Source organism: Trachurus japonicus, chromosome 22 (assembly GCF_045865225.1).
Source record: "Trachurus japonicus isolate A0001 chromosome 22, Traja_1.0".
NCBI classification, from domain to species: Eukaryota; Metazoa; Chordata; class Actinopteri; order Carangiformes; family Carangidae; genus Trachurus; species Trachurus japonicus.
Genome location: NC_140928.1, coordinates 23,496,004 through 23,513,329, shown reverse-complemented (window position 1 = coordinate 23,513,329; position 17,326 = coordinate 23,496,004). Strand labels below are relative to the sequence as shown.

The window sequence follows — 17,326 nt, the reverse complement described above, 5'->3', positions numbered from 1 at the left end:
GATGGCTTTGTGTTACGTATCACAGACAGTGTTGTGTTCCCTCTGCCACTCGAGATGTGCTTCCTTCCCAGCACGGATACACTAACGCCAGAGAGTCTCTGTGCTTTTGGACTGGACTGGGAATTGTCACACTGAATAGACAGATGAGATGCTTCCCCCCTGGGCAAAGGCGTGTGCGAAGCCCCCCACCCCTACCCCTCCACTTATCCATTGTGTGTGACACAGAATATACGTGTAATAATAATGTGTCCACATCCTTGTGTGCGTAACAGTGTGTGTGAACATGTGAGGGGGTGTAGGTGTGAGGACAGGAGGTGGAGTTTTGTCACACACAGTTCAGGTCAGTTGTGCTTGTATAAGTGGTGACTGTCTGTAGTTTGACATCTGAGCGAAGCGTTTGGATGTTTGACGAAGACGAGAACAGAAGCATGGAAGTCATCTGGACCTTGGTTGTGTGTTTGGGAGTTCTGTGTTTTGCTGTACCTGCTTCGACTCAGGACCCAGACAGGTACGTTGTACAGTTTGTTGTATATAAAATCACAACAGCAACTTCCAAGTACACCGAAATTCATTTTCAGGTTTTACATACAGTAGTCAACCCTTTGGATTTAATCTAACAGACACCGTCACAGTTTCAGCGTAAGGTTTCAGATGGTCTTTCATCATGAGTCTACTACATATCTGAAGTTAGTCACTCCATGACTCTACCAGAAATTGTTTTGTATACCGAATAAACTACAGTTGAGTTGTTTGGGAAGAAGATGAAGCATATGGTGTAAAAAGGGGAGTGTAAAGCTTTCCACAAAAAAAGTGTCATCCTCACCTGTTGAAACTCAGGAGAAGCTGAGTGATACATCAGGACAGTGAAAGTAAATCTACCACAGAGTCACTTTAAACTAATCAGAATCATTAATTAACTTACCTTTTCTATTAGCACTGTGAATGTTTCTGTGATATTTTATTAACTCTGGGACATTGTGTTCACATTTTAAGATAAATTGATCCAGAAAACCAGGTAAATTCTAAGGATTCCCTCACTTTTTTCCTCACCACCACAAACTGATACAGCACAAATTCATATTGTTTGACTTATTGATGATGTCTCTCCTGCCTTTTCTTCATTAGGACATTGTTTCTGATCTCAAGCCCAGAGGTGCTGCATGCTGGGACACCCACTCCGCTGGCTGTCACTGTTTTTGCAGACTTCTCTGGCAGGGTGACGGCTGAGCTGACACATGGAAATATCAGCGTAGTCCAAACACTGGACTTCCAAGGAGGTGACACTGCAATTACACTTAGATTTAGGCTTGATTTGCATATACATTTTTGACCTTTTAGAAAGCTAAATCTTCACTTGTCTTCACTTCAAGGTTTGACCAGAGTCCTCACACTCCCACCTGTGAGTATATTTCCCTCTTTGTTCATCTTTACTTTATTCTTCCTACACTGAGAAAATCAAAGAATTTTCCCCCCACAGATATGAGAGCAATTCATTCATAAGCCTGATATCACAGGTTTATGTGTCTGATAATGCTTTTAAACTCGCTCCAGATTCCTGGCTCTATATCCCAGAATTCTCTCTTAAGCTTGACGGTGAGAGGCTACAAGGGTGACAGTCTCATTTTCTCCAACACCACCGCCCTCAGCTTCAACCTAAAGAATGTCTCCTCCGTCATCCAAACTGACAAATCACGCTGCCGGCCAGGCGATACCATCAGAGTCCGGGTTGTGAGTGTCCGGCTGGATAACAATCCATACAAAGGGATAGTGGATGTCTCTGTACGGGTAGGTTTCTGGTGTGTTTGTGTGTGAAAGAACAAAGCCGCGGGAGGTGAATAGATTTCTACTCAGCCATTGTGTAGAGGTGGGAAAATTGACTGACGTTCCTTTGTTACACACAGGATCCCAGTGGGAATGTTGTCGACAGGTGGGAGTCCACAGGGAATCTGGGGATTGTTTTGCGGGAGTTCACTTTATCCCAGTCAGCTCCTCTTGGACAGTGGGTGATTTCAGCAACAGTGAATGTAGGATTGATTTTCTTTTTATTACCTTTGAATATGTGTATTTAAAAAGACTTGTGTTTGAACACATGACGATTGTACCTCTGTTTCTTCTTTACTACAGGGCATCAGTGAAGAGAAAACATTCATAGTGGAGCATCACGGTAACGGACCTAAAATCTTGATATTGGTTTCTGAAAGGTTCACATTTTTCATACAGACCTGCTCACACTCTGAAAGGCCCATTGTAACACTGCTGTTTCCAAACTGCCATTTCCAAACAATCCTCTGTTGATGCTGTGTAGAAATGCAAATCCAAAGTTAATATGAGGCATCAACAGTCTCACCCAGACAAACCAAGTAGGTATTGTCTAAGGGTACAACCGTATTAGCCATAAATCTCCTCATTTTGTTGCGATCCCTCCTCTACAGCTCAGAATTGACACATGTGTTTGTGGTAGGAAACAAAAGAAACTCTAGCTTTTGGATTATTTGTCTAACATGGGCTGTTAAAGCTTCATAAATTGTCTTGCTATAAACCTTTGAATGCATTCATGCTCAGGCAGAAGCTTATTGGTCGTCAATCACTTATACTGGATGCATATCAGAGCTCTTTCAATATTTAAACAAGTGGAGAGATTATATCTGCTAGATGTATTTCTGATTTCATACAATACATGTCAAAACCTTGCTCTCATGATAGATTTGACAATATGTAAACCTGCATTCTTATTTCTGCCATTTACAACAACTTAACTGACTGATTATTGCAGAGCATCCTCAGTTTGAAGTGCTGGTCAAGACCCCATCAAGAGTCCTGGTTGGAGATGACATCTCTGGATCTGTAAGAGCAGTGTGAGTTTGATCGGCTCATTGACACCAATAATATCACATTTACATATAAACTGAAGACATCTGGGCTTTGTTTCCTCAGTTACCCAAGCGGACAACCTGTACAGGGAACATTAGCTGTCTCAGTGACGCCTGCACCTAATATGTATGATGCAGCCTCTCCACACATGCTTACACAAACCAAAGAGGTGAGGGTTTTATTGTCCCTGTAGTGCATTTACAGACAATTTATCTGTCTACTTAATGGTAATGGAAAAATTTTGACCATTGTTTTTCAGATCTATGGGTCAACACAGTTCTTCTTCAGCAAAGACCAACTCCAAGCCCTACACACTCCATCAGGAATAAGCCACCGTGGCCATAGTGTGCATGTAGCTGCCTGTGTTACTGTCGGCTCTACCGGTGAGATGGACTTTAAAGTATCGAGACAGTAAAGTGTTTATAGAAGTATAAATATTCTTTACATCACTACATTGCACGATCTGTTGTCACCTCAGGTTTTAAAGTGAACAAGACAGTCAAAGTCCAACTTATGCAGGACACATACCAGCTTATGTTCCATGATTTCCCACCATCACTCAGACCATCTTTGCACTTCTCTACAAAAGTGAGTGAATTATTATAACTGTTGATCAACAGCTGTTTTAAACGGTGCTTTCCAGGGACTACTGTAAATTCATTGCTCTTTTATCCACAGCTCAGGATCTCTAGATACGACGGGAAGGCTCTGACCTCACAGGATCTAATGTACTCTGCTGTGGTTGAGGTCACTCAGAGAAGGCCATCCACTAATCCTGAACCTACAACTGTGTCCATGACTGTCCCGGTGCCGCAGGACGGGGATGTCCACATGAGGTTTAGAGTACAGGATCAAGTAGAGATGCTTGATATTCGGGTCAGTATTTTGATTCACAGTATCCAGGATGTTGGTCCTTGGGGGGGGCAAAAGAGTGATATTTAAGCAGATCTGTTATATGCAAGATGAGTAGTTTCATACAGTTAGATTACACACTTCCTTAGCAGTAGGAAAGACGACCCCATGTACAGTAAGATCTGTTAACTAAGATCAGATTCAGAAATGGATTTTAAAAAGTTTGATTTGTTTTTTTAATGTCTGAAAAAATACAAAGAAGAGAGAAAGATTGTAGGCATCTTCTCTATCAGCTTAAATCATCATTTTGATCTTTTTTTTTAAATATTGTGTTTATATTTAGGCCAGATTCCAATCCAGTGAAGAGACTCTGAGAGTCTACAACAACTACTCCTCTCCTAGTGACTCCTACATTCAGATCTCCCCAATCAATGCCTTACATGCACAGGTAACCCTTTGCTTTGTGCTTATGTATGTGTGCAGTCCATTTCTAAATTATGATATTTATTATGTAGTTGTATTTTACATAACATTTCTATTTCTCAGATTGGATCACCTCTTTCAATAGAAGTGGAAAGTACCTTTAAACCAACTGCACTTCACTTTGTGGTAAGTTTAATTAAGTTATTTCAGTTTAATTATGTAGGTAAAGATTCTATATCTTATGTTCCTCAGGATTCTAATAACCTTGAAAATGTCTTTAAGGTTAAATTTACATTTTCCTAAAAATATAAATCTTTTCACTGAAGATGTATGAGCATTTATTATTTAACATGCAATCTATAACAATACTGTTGCAATTTCCAAATTCCTTTAGCTGGAATTTTTTTGTTGTGTCACATACGTGGCTTTCCTTCTGAGTGTCAAAAGCCTCTAATGAGCTGTAGGAATGATATGTGTTCTTACACTAAAATGAGATGTAAACCGTATCAAAAAATGTTTACTTGAGCAAAACAAATCAAATTACATCTATGATACGGTAGAAAAACTTTGTGCTCCCATTCCTGTCGCAGCTGTCATCTAAACTACTTTAGTTGTATGTGATGACACTAAGACATGCAAAAAAGGAGCATTCTCATGAACATATTACGCAAAGACTGATAAACTATGAAATTCAAAACTATGAAATATTTTACTTAATTATCATCCACACATTATGGCTCTTACATCACATATGTGCCAATCTCCCTCTGATATTTCTCTACTTAGTTTTGAGTGACATTTTATATTTCCATATAGATTGATATTACCTCAGTTACTCTTGAATGTTCTCTCTAATTAAGCTCCAACCAGCACATTATTAACTGTAGTGTAAAGCCTGCAAATGCTGTATACTTCAGTAGACACAGGGCTACAGATCATGATGGGATGTTATAAATCTACAGAACTGTACACTGTAGCTCATTAGCTGTTAATGGTTGAATGTAAATAACAAACCCTTTCCTGTAATTGTCATACGTGCAGGTGAGTTCTAGAGGTCAGGTGGTGGCTGCTGGGACAAAGAACTCCTCCTCTTTTTCTTTGACCCCAACACTGACCTGGTCTCCTGAGGCCTTTGTCACCGTCTACTGCCTCCTCTCAGATGGAGAAGTCACCCACGACACGGCGCACATACCTATCGCTCAACACAACAATGTACTTAAAATATATTGTTTTATCGCCGCACTTTGTTGTACTCAGCCGGGTGCATAGTTCTCCTCTGATCATCTGTATGTTTGCTCTCCTCAGGTATCTCTAAAGTGGAGCGGTGACAAGGCTCAGCCAGGTGAGCAGGTGTCACTCACTGTGACTACCCAAGAACCCAGGTCCCAGGTAGGGATTGTGGTAATGGAGACACATGATGAGACTCCAGAGGATGACATGGACTTAGAAGTGAAGCAGGTATGACAACTCTTTTAATTTCCCAAAGCCTAAAGGAATGCTGTGTTTACCTTTCAAAACACTGATTAGTTTATGTTTTGCGGTTGGCATTTGGCGTCACTTGATAGGAACCTGGAAGCTACTGTATGCTGCACTAAAAGCTCTGACAAAAGGAGCAAAATACAATCTCTGAAACATAAACTCCTGTGAACTTCCTTCAGAAAGCCACGTGCTTAGATACTGTCAGATTTGCTGCATTTCTCCTTTGTCCATTTCACAGTTTAATTACAAAGCAACAGTCCTTCCAGTCACCTTAATCTGTTGTAAAATCTCAAAAGACACACTTTTCCCAGTTGGATACTCTACTACTATTCAGCGTGTGACCGCTAAACCAGTCGGTCTGGGTGTAACCTATCTTTCTGCTTTGTTGGGAGATGATTCTGTTGTTTCTGGTAACTCAAGTGGGTTGAGTGCATGACCTGGGGGTTACTGATGGATGCAAGTCGGAGGAGATGATACTTCATCACAGTGGATTGTCGTATGATGACCTTTTCTCATCTCCAAGACTCTGGCAGCGAGCATTGTGTCCGCTAAAATAGATCATTTAAAAGCCGACATTTCCTCAGGCACCCACAGAGCTGAGACAGTTTTACACCTTACATCACCTACCAAGGCCTGACCTATTTTTCACTGTCTGTCACACTGAAGATGCATCATCTGACGGTGGACCACTTTGCGTAGGGTTTAATGGTGGTGCGCATCTAAAAATACACTGTTTGTAATAGCAGCTGCAGCAACACATGTGTCATTGCAATCAACTCTTTTGTGTCTTTCACACAGCCTGAATGTAATATTAGGATGCTGACTAATTCCAGACTGTATCAGAAAAAGCAGTCCCGTGGAACAAAGAATGGTATGATGATATATAATACACAGTTATTATTTGAATCTAGCATCTGCTCTCTATTTAGAGTTGCTCTTGTGGCCATTTAGCACATTGTATTAATCCTGTTATTTCAATTTAACCTTCAGTCTTTCAATATAAATTCAGTCTGAGCCTCTTCTGATCTATTTTTGATGGGGGGTTTAATAGGAGATGCCCTCTTGGTGGAGAGGTACTGGAGCCGATGGATGTCTGCTGCTGAAACTTTGCTGTGGATAGACACTAATGTTAGGTGAGTTCTGAAAGGTGCATATGAGTAATCTGTATTCACTGTGTCTCCATATTTAGGACAGGACTTGCTACATAAATTATGTGACATATTTTGTTTCCGGTCTTTTCTATCAGTGGTAACACTTGGACAAGTGGGAAAATACCAGTGCCAGATGGTGTTACTTCTTTGAGAGCTGTAGCGCTGGTGATGTCAGACAACCTGGGTTTCGGCTTCACTCCTGTGCCACTAAAGGTAACTTCATTCTCAATATGTGTCATGATATACTACCACTGTTTCTCAAATTTAGGGTACTTCCCAGAAGTCGTCTGTCTGTACTTTTCCAGGAAAGTGATGTCAATTGAATTTTCAGTCTTTCCCCTCACTGCCACTCAGAGAAACTCACAAGACTGAAAACAAACCAAAGACAAGTAAAGATCTCATAAGGCAGTGCAAGTTTACCAACTTTTCAATGAAATCTGACTTGTGTTTTTTATTTGTAATGGTGATTTCTTTTGTTTTTGGATATTGTTGTCTTTTATGCTGTACAGTATATCCTCTCATTCCCAGCTGACTGTGTCCCGAGCTTTCTCCTTATCTCTGGATGTCCCATCATACCTCATCAGGGGAGAGGAGATTGTAGTGGAGGTGAACATCATCAATCATTTAGACCAGGACATGGAGGTATGAAGGACGACATTTGTGCCATATTTTGGCCATATATCTGACTCATTGCTGAAGTATTATTCCAGCCCTTTACAATGTTTCTTTTTGGTTTGTTTTTTTCCCCCATATCTTTCTACCCGCAGGTCATTATACTGCTCGCACAAAGCAACGCCTTTGAGTTTGTTTTGGGAGACATGAGGGATGTCTCTGTGGTAAATGCCCAGAAACTCACTTTAGGGAGCCATGTCTCTGCTTCAGCTCTGTTCCCCATCAGACCTGTAGCTGTGGGTGAGATGGAAATATCTGTTGACGCTGTATGTGCAGAGGCTTCAGAGAGCATAGTGCGGAAAATACTTGTGAAGGTATGATACCATATAAATATTGTATAATATCTACGAACTTCAGTGTTTGCAGGCTAAATGAGTGATGTTGAGAACAGTGGGGAGGGATGCAGTATAAAATACAACTTGCTACATGGCATATGGTTAATCCTGTGATAATGGTGCCTTGCTTGTCTGTTTGTAAAGCCCGAGGGCGTGGAACAGTCCTACTCAAAGACTCTATTCCTGGAGCTGGCACCAGCAGCAGAGGTGCAGAGCGGCACCAAGTCCCTCTCCTTCTCCTTTCCACCAGATGTGGTACCAGGCAGTCAGAGGGCCCATGTGGCTTTGGTTGGTACGTCTACCATTTCTTCCCTGTTGTGTCAGTGGCAGCTCCATGCACTCTTAATCAATTAGGACATACAGTACAGTATGTGGGTTATATCATTGCATTTTGAGTTAGTATATTTGTGCACCAAAGTCCTATAAATGTACTGCATAATAATAATAAGTACTGCATGTTGAAAAAATGGACATCAAACAGGTTTGTTTATGACGGACATATTCTGAACATCTGTCAGGCTGTTTGGCTTGGCTCCATTCAGGTTGAGGGATGTTTGGCATTTATCACGGTAGAGGGGTAAGAGCCTCAGGAATTTCCATATTTGTGGTTTCTGCCCTCTGATAGTCAGAGGCTTTATCAAATATCAAGCAAAATGTGCAGGGTGGAGTTTTTGTTTCAAGTGCTGCTTTCTTTCTCCACTCTTCCATACTTTTGCAACTACATAGCTCAGCTCTGACTTTTGTAAAAAAAAAAAAATTAAAAAAAAAAATCAATTTCAAAAGTATGGTTTTCTTTCAGGTTAACAGTTGCTGCAGTTGAACTGCTATGGTGAAGCATTCATTTCAATCATGACATGATGTCATGTTTGAAGCATGTTATGTAATTGTTAAATCCTTCCTGTGTCTCTCATGCATTGCTTTACACAGGGGAGATCTTGGCCTTGTCCTTTAATCTGGATTCACTGGTTCAGATGCCTCTTGGCTGTGGGGAGCAGAACATGATCCACTTTGCTCCAAGTGTTTATGTTCTGCAGTACCTGGAAAAGACAAACCTGAGTAATGAGGAGCTCAAGAGCAGGGCTCTGGGTGTTATGATGGATGGTAAGCAGCCAAAGGAAGTCACTCATGAATGTATTTATTTAATTATTATTATATTGTTGTTAACTGTTATTACTAATGAGATAAATGAATTTTCCCTTAGGGATGATTAAAGTTTTTGTTTATCCATCTGTATCAATTCAGTTATTTTTTTGTTGATTTTCACTGGCATATAAATATGTTATATTGTCTGTTGAAGGATATCGGAGACAACTGTCCTACCAACGAGACGACGGTTCCTTCAGTGCTTTTGGAGCCAGCGACACATCTGGCAGTACATGGTAAGTTACCAGTATACTGGAAATAACAGGTGAAAGATTGTTTAGCGTAGATCCTATACTGTGTGTGTCGAGGTGGAATAATTTAATAACTCTAATGCAGTGCTTACCGGCCTTGGGAAATTTGTGTAAATAGTCTGCTGTGTGGAAGTCTTGAAGTAAAGGTGAATCAGGTTTGACTTGCAAAATAAAATCAATCTCGCACTCCTTTCATTTTCCTACCAGTTTGTTATTTGGTGTGAGAGAATATGTCTTATTGTGACGTCTCTTCTTCTGTGCTGCATTGATATACATAAAATCTATAAAAGCGTCTCCTCTGTTTCTGTCTCCAGGCTGACAGCCTTTGTGCTGCGGTTGTTCCTCCAGGCTCAGCCTTACATGCAGATTGATCAGAGTGTCGTGACCAGAGCCATGACTTGGCTCCTGAAACACCAGGGGCCACAGGGAGAGTTCAGTGAGGTGGGCAGGTTGATCCACACTGAGATGCAGGGAAGACTGGATAATGGATCGGTGGCACTCACCGCCTACGTACTGATTGCCCTGCTGGAGGACGAGAGCTATTTGGTATGTCAAGGGGAGTGTGTGTGGAGGAGAAGGTGAAACTACCTCTGGGAATTACAGAATATTTAAAGGTTATGATGTAAAGTATTCGAGGAAGGAAAGTCGGGAAGTCAGTTGGCAGTAATGGCTTTTGTCTGGTTCCTGTTGAAGGAAATGTATCCAGGCAACGTGTCCCTGGCCCAGACGTACCTGGAGAGTCAAGTGAGGACTGGGGTGGTCAGTAACTACAGCCTGGCTCTGGCCGCGTATGCTCTGGTTCTGGCCAACAGTCGTTTGGCTGACACTGCTCTGTCTGAGCTGACCAAACGAGCTGACCAAACGGGTAATTTACTGAAGCCTTTCTCTTGTTTTATGTTGAGGAAGGTGCATTTTGTACATTCATACCTTAGCATCAGAGGTAGTATTTCCTGTCTCAGATTTTCACCATAAATCACATGTTTTAGAGATGTACACGATGCATTACATCTTCTGAAACTGCACCTTTATAGTCCAGGTTTTTATTTTTATACTAGCAGGCAACTTGCTGCCTCTAAGCAGCCTTTTACAAATGTCCCTTTGACTTTCACAAAGTCGATGAGCAGCTTGTATGAAGTTGTTGTATTGCACCACCATCTGGTGAGTTGCTGGAACTTTTCTGGTTGAGTACTGTGGTTTAAAAAAGAATTCAAAATTTTGCTTCAATGCATCTTAATGTTCGTAAGAGCTATATTCATCAAGAATAGCAGCAACAATACGGAAATGTTTTTAAGCACTTCATGTAAATGTTTATCATTGAGCTGCATGTGAGCAACATAATTCTATTAATCTCAGCTTCTGTCACTTTATCCCACAGATGGGGTTATGATGTGGAGATCCTCTGACGGCCTGAAGTCACATGACTGGCAGCCACGCTCAGTACAGATCGAGATTGTCTCGTATGTGCTGCTGGCTCACATCAGGCGTGGCACCCTTATTGAGGGCATCGCACTTCTAAAGTGGTTAAGTAAACAGAGGAATCATCTGGGAAGCTTCAGGACAACACAGGTGGGACAAAACCTTTTTTCTGTTACTAAATTAACTGATGTTTATCTACTGTATGTGACTTAATCTGTTTGCAATGACCATATGTGAAATTAAATTTATGAACATATTGCAAATTCAGTTGTTCAGTTGAGAAAATAGCATTACATCACATCTTTTTGTGAATATGTTAGCACATCCTCCAACTCTGCACCTGACTGTGTATACTGTATGTACGTACCGTGACATAATGTTGATTGTTACACTTTTCCTCTCTCAGGACACAGTGGTTGCCCTCCAGGCTGTTTCTTACTACGCTGCATTCGGTGGCGCAAACGCCATCAACCTTAGGTTTAATGTGTCTGCACCCAAAACTTCATTTGTGTCTCCGTTTAATGTCAACGCCACTAACTTTTGGATGTATCAAAGCCAAGAGGTGATAAACCTGTGTGGATTTATTTTTCACATTTTGCATTTTGCTTTTCTTACTGTACATCTGTTAACCTGGGATTTCAACGTTTACATTATCTTTTCAAGGTTAATGCTGACAAAGATATACACTTGAACATAGACATGGAGGGACAAGGATTTGCTTTATTTCAGGTACAGTTTTACTGCTTTTCTGTCATCTGCTCAACTCTGTCCATGTTGATGGAAAATACTAACACCACATCACCAAACTAGCCCTGACAATGCAGGAGTGCTTCCATATTTCCAACATTTTCAGGTCAACAATAAGTATGGGTTAACCACCGAAGCATGACTGGAATAAATTGAACACAGCAGCTGTGAGTGATAGCTTCACCCAGCACAATATGCTGCATTGTGGACGCTAAACCAAAACAGCTACATGCAAAAGAAGCACAATAATGGATTCAGCAATTAACATCTGGAACACATGCAGTTGTTTAGTGAATCTGGATAGTATCACTGAGATATTGTTCAATATTAAAACCAGTTTTCTTTTGTTCCAAACCCCTTCTGCTGAATGTCCTGTTTTGAAAATTTTCTCACAGCAATGACACAGACAGTTTTTCTACATAGTACAGTAAACCGAAGTGTAAATACATCACTCAAAATGCTTTGTTTACCCTCTCCATTATTCCATGCAGTTGAATGTCTTTTACAACATGGAAAGCACAGCGTTCTCACAGAGTCGCCAGCACCACTCAGATGAGGAGGCTTTCTCCCTGGATGTTAATGTTACTGAAGAAAGAGACCACAATCACATGCTGCTGTCTGTATGTACGAGGTAAGTACTGTACTGCAACGCAGAGAGACGTTTACTGTATGTCAAGTCTATTTCATTTACAATAACAACCTATATTTTGCATGTTATTTGTTTTCATACTGTGCATCGATTCATATCAAAAATAATATATATAACAACTTGTTCTTGGATGTGACTCCTTGCTTTTTTCTCTTCAGATTAAAGGACAGTCAGGTGATATCTCGTACAGGTATGGTTATATTGGATGTGGGCATGCTAAGTGGTCTCAGCTTGTCTCCTGGAGCTGCTGTGCCAACAGATCTTATCAAGAAGATGGAGAGACTGCCTGATAAAGTTATCCTGTACCTGGATTCAGTAAGTGTGTCAACAGGATGTCATGTTCAGGTTTACTGTATGCATTGCAACAAAACAAACACTTCTGACACCAACTTTTTGAATTTTTTTGTTATGCTGTTGGGAGTCAAAAAGACAAGACTGATGAAATATTATGCGTAAAGATTTAATTATCTTTAGAAAGGGACAAAACACAGAACCACATGGCAGTCTAGTAGCTCAGGGTTGTACTCACTGACCAGTGGTTGCAGCTCATTTTTATAGATTAAGATACCTACAGGTAATAAAGTCATCATGGTACAATAAACAACAGATGTCTGACCTATAGGACTTGATGATACACACATTTCTCCAAATTTACAGAAATGCAGCTTTTAGAACAACCTGATTGGTAGTATCTCTATGGGTGGAGCTAAGAAACTATAGGGCCATGTCGTTGTGAGTCCAAATTCCATGAGTGCAACCTCAAGCCTATTAGAACAGCCACCAAATAACTTTTTTTTCATTTCAGCGTTCGGCTGAAAATAAAATCAATCAGCCTTCACAACACACTCTGTGTAACCCCTATGTATTACACCTCACACTGAGAATTTTACCTGAGCCCACAGGTTGTCACTGTAAAGACCTGCACAGAACCAGTTTCTTTGTCCAGTGCAATACTGTAAAAAGTCTAACAGTTGAGAAGGATAGCATGAGGCATACTGTAGCACTGCTGCATGTATTAACAAGCAAATAAAAAGGGCATGACAAAACTACTACACTGTCTTTGTGGCTCTTTGCAGCTCACCAAGTCAGAGGTTTGCATCAAACTTCCCATCGTCAGGAACTATAAAGTGGCCCGTGCACAGGATGCTGTTGTGCAGGTTTACGACTACTATGAACCAGGTAAGTACAATTTTACACAGTCTCCTTAGTTGTGCATTATTGAAAATGTTTTAAACCATTAACCTGGAAATGGAAAACGATCCTAAAATTATTATCATTATTTTCTCCGTCTCTTAGCGAGAAAAGCAGTAAGAACTTACAACCCCACTTTTCTCCACAACATGGACTCCTGCTTCTTCTGTGGAGCAAATTGTGAACGCTGCAGACCAGGGATCACCATCACAGTTGCCGCCCCCCTGTCATCTCTTTCTGGGAACAGCGCCACCTACAGCTTGAGTTGCATATTTCTTGGGGTCACTGCTCTTTTTTTCTGGTCTAATTTTACAGAATGATTTTAAGATATTGAAACAATTAATATACACTAAGAGACGTTGTTTTAATACAGTTTGTACACATTGATATGCACTAGATTTAAACATTCTATACAGAAATGATTTCTTGACAAGTGATTGTAATATTTAGAGAACAGTTTGTATGCTGCTCTTTTTACTTTTTACTGTTTACAATCTCTTTTGTTTTTATGGTCTTGTAACAGATCTCATTGAGATGTGGTTGTCTTTGTCTTTATTTTTTACAAAACAAATAAAACAATTCTTTACTTACTTCATGAAACCTGCCATTCTACATGCTAATCCAGGAGTTTATTGGAATAAAGATCTCATATAGTTGGCAGATGAACACACATGAAAAAGATTTATTTCTCAGTTCCACATGTGTCCTGTTGTCACCATTCTGGCAGAGGATGCAGACGTGTTAAGCTGCCTGAAGCCATATAAAGGCTAAAATAAGATTTATTCTACAGCCCCACTGTACTTTCCAGTGAATGGCTGACTTTTGGGTTTAATGTGTTTCTGCTCAGCTTGAGTGAAACAGGGTGTAAATATTGCAGTGAGAAAAACAACAACTCATTTGGAGAGAAATAAAACCCACCTTGCTCCCTCTGCCACACCACGTTACGTTAAACCAGAGGAATGTGGACTGACCTGCAGACGTATGCACACATGTAAATCATCACCGCTTACCTGACATGAATTACAATTGTTTTTTCTAAGGTTTCAACCTGCTGTGCTCGGTCCACAGAGTGTTTCATTTTGTACAAGGTAAACATTTCACATGTCACAGCATGTTCCCTTAAACCTGATTCCTTTTTTGGTTCTGCAAATCAATAATCTCACACTGGCGGCATTTGACCTTGAAGGTAACAACAACAGCATCTTCTCTACAGTACATACAGTACTGTGAAGAAAGCATGTTAGTGAGATTATATTAGTGGTGAACACTTACTGAATCAGCACAATATCAACATGAGATTATATTATTGTACATTTAAAACTTAGTATAACTGTACATTAAATTAAACCTTTTGTCAACAAACAGGCCTGTTGAATCTCCACTGTCAGAGATACGCTCTGTAGCCTGAACCTGACCTTTGACCTCTTTGGAAGTACGCCACACTTTACCCAGTAAACTGTCTTGATGTTTTGAGCTTTAATGGTATGCCATGTCTGTTTTTTATGGGTTAGATGTTTTTATAAGGCTCATTGAGCAAACCCATTTCCCTCTAGGGGCAATAAAGCTTTTAGTTCATAAGCAAAAACAGACATGGAATGAAGCTAAGAATATGAGTTGAAAATACATACTTAAGGCAAACTTAAACACATTTGGACCTTTAACTTTTGGCTTCAGTGTATTGTAACAAATGCTTACAACTTGACGCATTCCCATATTTGAATATTTCGTGTAAATCTAGACCAGTACAGTTCCATGGTAATTACCCCAAGGATGGTGAATACCCCCACCATTAGTTTTTTACCGTAGACAGTTACTGTGAATATGCTGGAATACCCCACATTTCACCATATACTGTATGACTAAACTATTTTGTGTTTATTCCCAAGTCCACATGGTTTTCACATTTGCTGTTATGGTAAGATATAAACATGTTGTAAAACTGGTACTTTACACTTATAGTTTAGAGGGTTTAGGTATTTTCACAAAACACCAATACAAAAGTGTATCGTTGCATCCTGGCTCAGCTCAAATAATTCCCTACAGAACAATTCCTCAAAAACATTTACTTATTTTTTTCATTTTTCATGTCAGTTTTCAATTACTTGGTTTCACAAAGAGCCAAAGTGCTGCAGTACTGAATACATAGCCACTAGATGGCAGGCTTGGTATCATAATAGTGATGGCTTCCAAGCTTAGCTTAGATCCCAAACCCATGCACAGAATAAACTAGTGGTATCACTCACAGAAATATTTTTTGTCTCTACACTTAACATGTTTTTGATTTAACAATAATGCTGCTGTTACAAATAAATACAACCAATGCTTATCATGCTAGGTGGATGTGATGAAATATTGCTCTACGTAGAGAATTTGGTAACACTTTATTTTAAGGGGTCCTTGTTCCTGTGTATCTACCTAATTAATTACAGTGTAATTACCTATGTAACTGTATGTAATAACATGTACTTACATTGTAAATACATAGTGTATTTTGGTGTACTTACAGGTCCTTGTTACACTTGTAATAACAATGCCAAAGTGGCCTCTCTCTTTGCACAAGCATTTCTTATTACAAGTGTAACAAGGACCTGTAAGTACACCAAAATACACTATGTATTTACAATGTAAGTACATGTTATTACATGCGGTTACATAGGTAATTACACTGTAATTAATTAGGTAGGTACACAGGAACAAGGACCCCTTAAAATAAAGTGTTACCGAGAATTTTAGCAGTGTTACAGAATATGCAACTTCTGTAGGAATTCAAAATGTGTATTTGCATCCTGTGTGCTGTCAGACTGTTAGTAATTGTGTGTTTGCTTAACTGTGCTGTGGCTCTGAATATGTATTTATATGGGATATCACCCAACACATAAAGGTCGTGACCTGCTACCCTGGGTCTTGTTGTGGGTCAGGCTACAAAAACAGGCAATCAGGAGCATGCATTGGCCATGATGTAATGCATTTACCTTGTCAGGGGGCTGATATCTGCCTAATGCTAGGGCTGCAACCAACAGAGAGCTTAGGTAGAATGCAGTTAGGTATTAAGAAGAAATTGTGAAGATGAGCCGAAGGAATTCTTTCTGCCCAAAATGGGACATGAAGAAGGATTTATGGCCTTACAAAGCATCCATCCTTCACCACTAGATGTGAAGAAGAACGTCAGATTGAGAAGAACAAAATGTAACGTCTTCCAAAGAAATCATGAATGATTTTTGCAGCTTGTGGTTGGGTCATATTATGCCCAGAACGACACTGAAGTCTAATCTCTATAACAACTGTAAACAAATCAGGTCCTTTGAGCCTGATGACGTTTATTAATATTCACTCCCGTCGATGCGGCTGTGAGAGCAATAATGCAGGCAACAAGCCTGTCGCCAAGGAGATGCAGATGGGGTACACAAAGTAAAGAGATGATTATTTATGAGTTTCATCTCCTGATGGGAGCCATTAGTGAAACATGCAATATTGTTGTTGGACTCGGTGTGACAGGAGGTTAGATGGAGTGTGTGTTTTGTTCAAATAAGCAATTCTCATAGACATCAGGTTTTGCAGATGCCTCTTCAGAATGGGATGTACTGCGTAACGGAGAGAAGTCTGAATAGATGTGATCAAACTCTCATCAAAAAGGAAAAATCAGATGACAACACTGTTTATATTCAAGTGTATTATCCTTGTTGATTTGTAAACAATGAATCAATCAACAATGAAAATGATGTAATGTATTACAACAATACAACAATGAATTGCGTGGTAAAGAGTGTATGGTTTATGTTTTGTAGCCACAGTCATTCAGTGTAGGATGATGTGGTCAGGAAGTGCTTCTGGTAAGCTTGATGCTTTATTTCAGTGAAACATTTATTCCAAAAACAGAGATACCAAATTGCTCCCTGTGGCCCTGCTCCAGATGACATCAGTGGGAAAGAATCACCGTCACAACAAACAACCACATCATATGGGACCCCACTGCTGACGATGTCCTGACAGAAAATGGGGATGGCAGCAAGTACAAAGAACGAATTGAAGGGAAAACTTCCAACTTTGTAGCGACGCAACCTGAGCGACTCCCTATGTCTAGGATTGGGAGGATGATGCGTTTGTTTGGCAAGGCACGCTCCATTCACCGGGGCGAGTCATGGAAAA

General features: G+C 40.2%; 1 protein-coding gene across 1 annotated transcript; it reads left to right on the top strand.

Annotated features, from left to right (window-relative positions):
- Positions 1-363: 363 nt before the first annotated feature.
- Positions 364-13,660, top strand: LOC146964082 (CD109 antigen-like). The gene is made up of 32 exons (XM_085767828.1): positions 364-508; positions 1,126-1,277; positions 1,371-1,399; positions 1,552-1,785; positions 1,902-2,024; positions 2,125-2,164; positions 2,774-2,855; positions 2,935-3,040; positions 3,131-3,254; positions 3,350-3,459; positions 3,550-3,747; positions 4,067-4,171; positions 4,270-4,332; positions 5,188-5,358; positions 5,452-5,604; positions 6,424-6,496; positions 6,677-6,758; positions 6,872-6,989; positions 7,305-7,418; positions 7,544-7,762; positions 7,928-8,075; positions 8,711-8,884; positions 9,081-9,162; positions 9,492-9,723; positions 9,871-10,042; positions 10,553-10,743; positions 11,000-11,155; positions 11,257-11,322; positions 11,832-11,971; positions 12,148-12,304; positions 13,066-13,168; positions 13,286-13,660. The coding sequence occupies exons 1-32, from the start codon at positions 402-404 to the stop codon at positions 13,498-13,500; spliced, it is 4,239 nt and encodes a 1,412-aa protein (XP_085623954.1). The 5' UTR covers positions 364-401; the 3' UTR covers positions 13,501-13,660.
- The last annotated feature ends 3,666 nt before the right edge of the window (positions 13,661-17,326 follow it).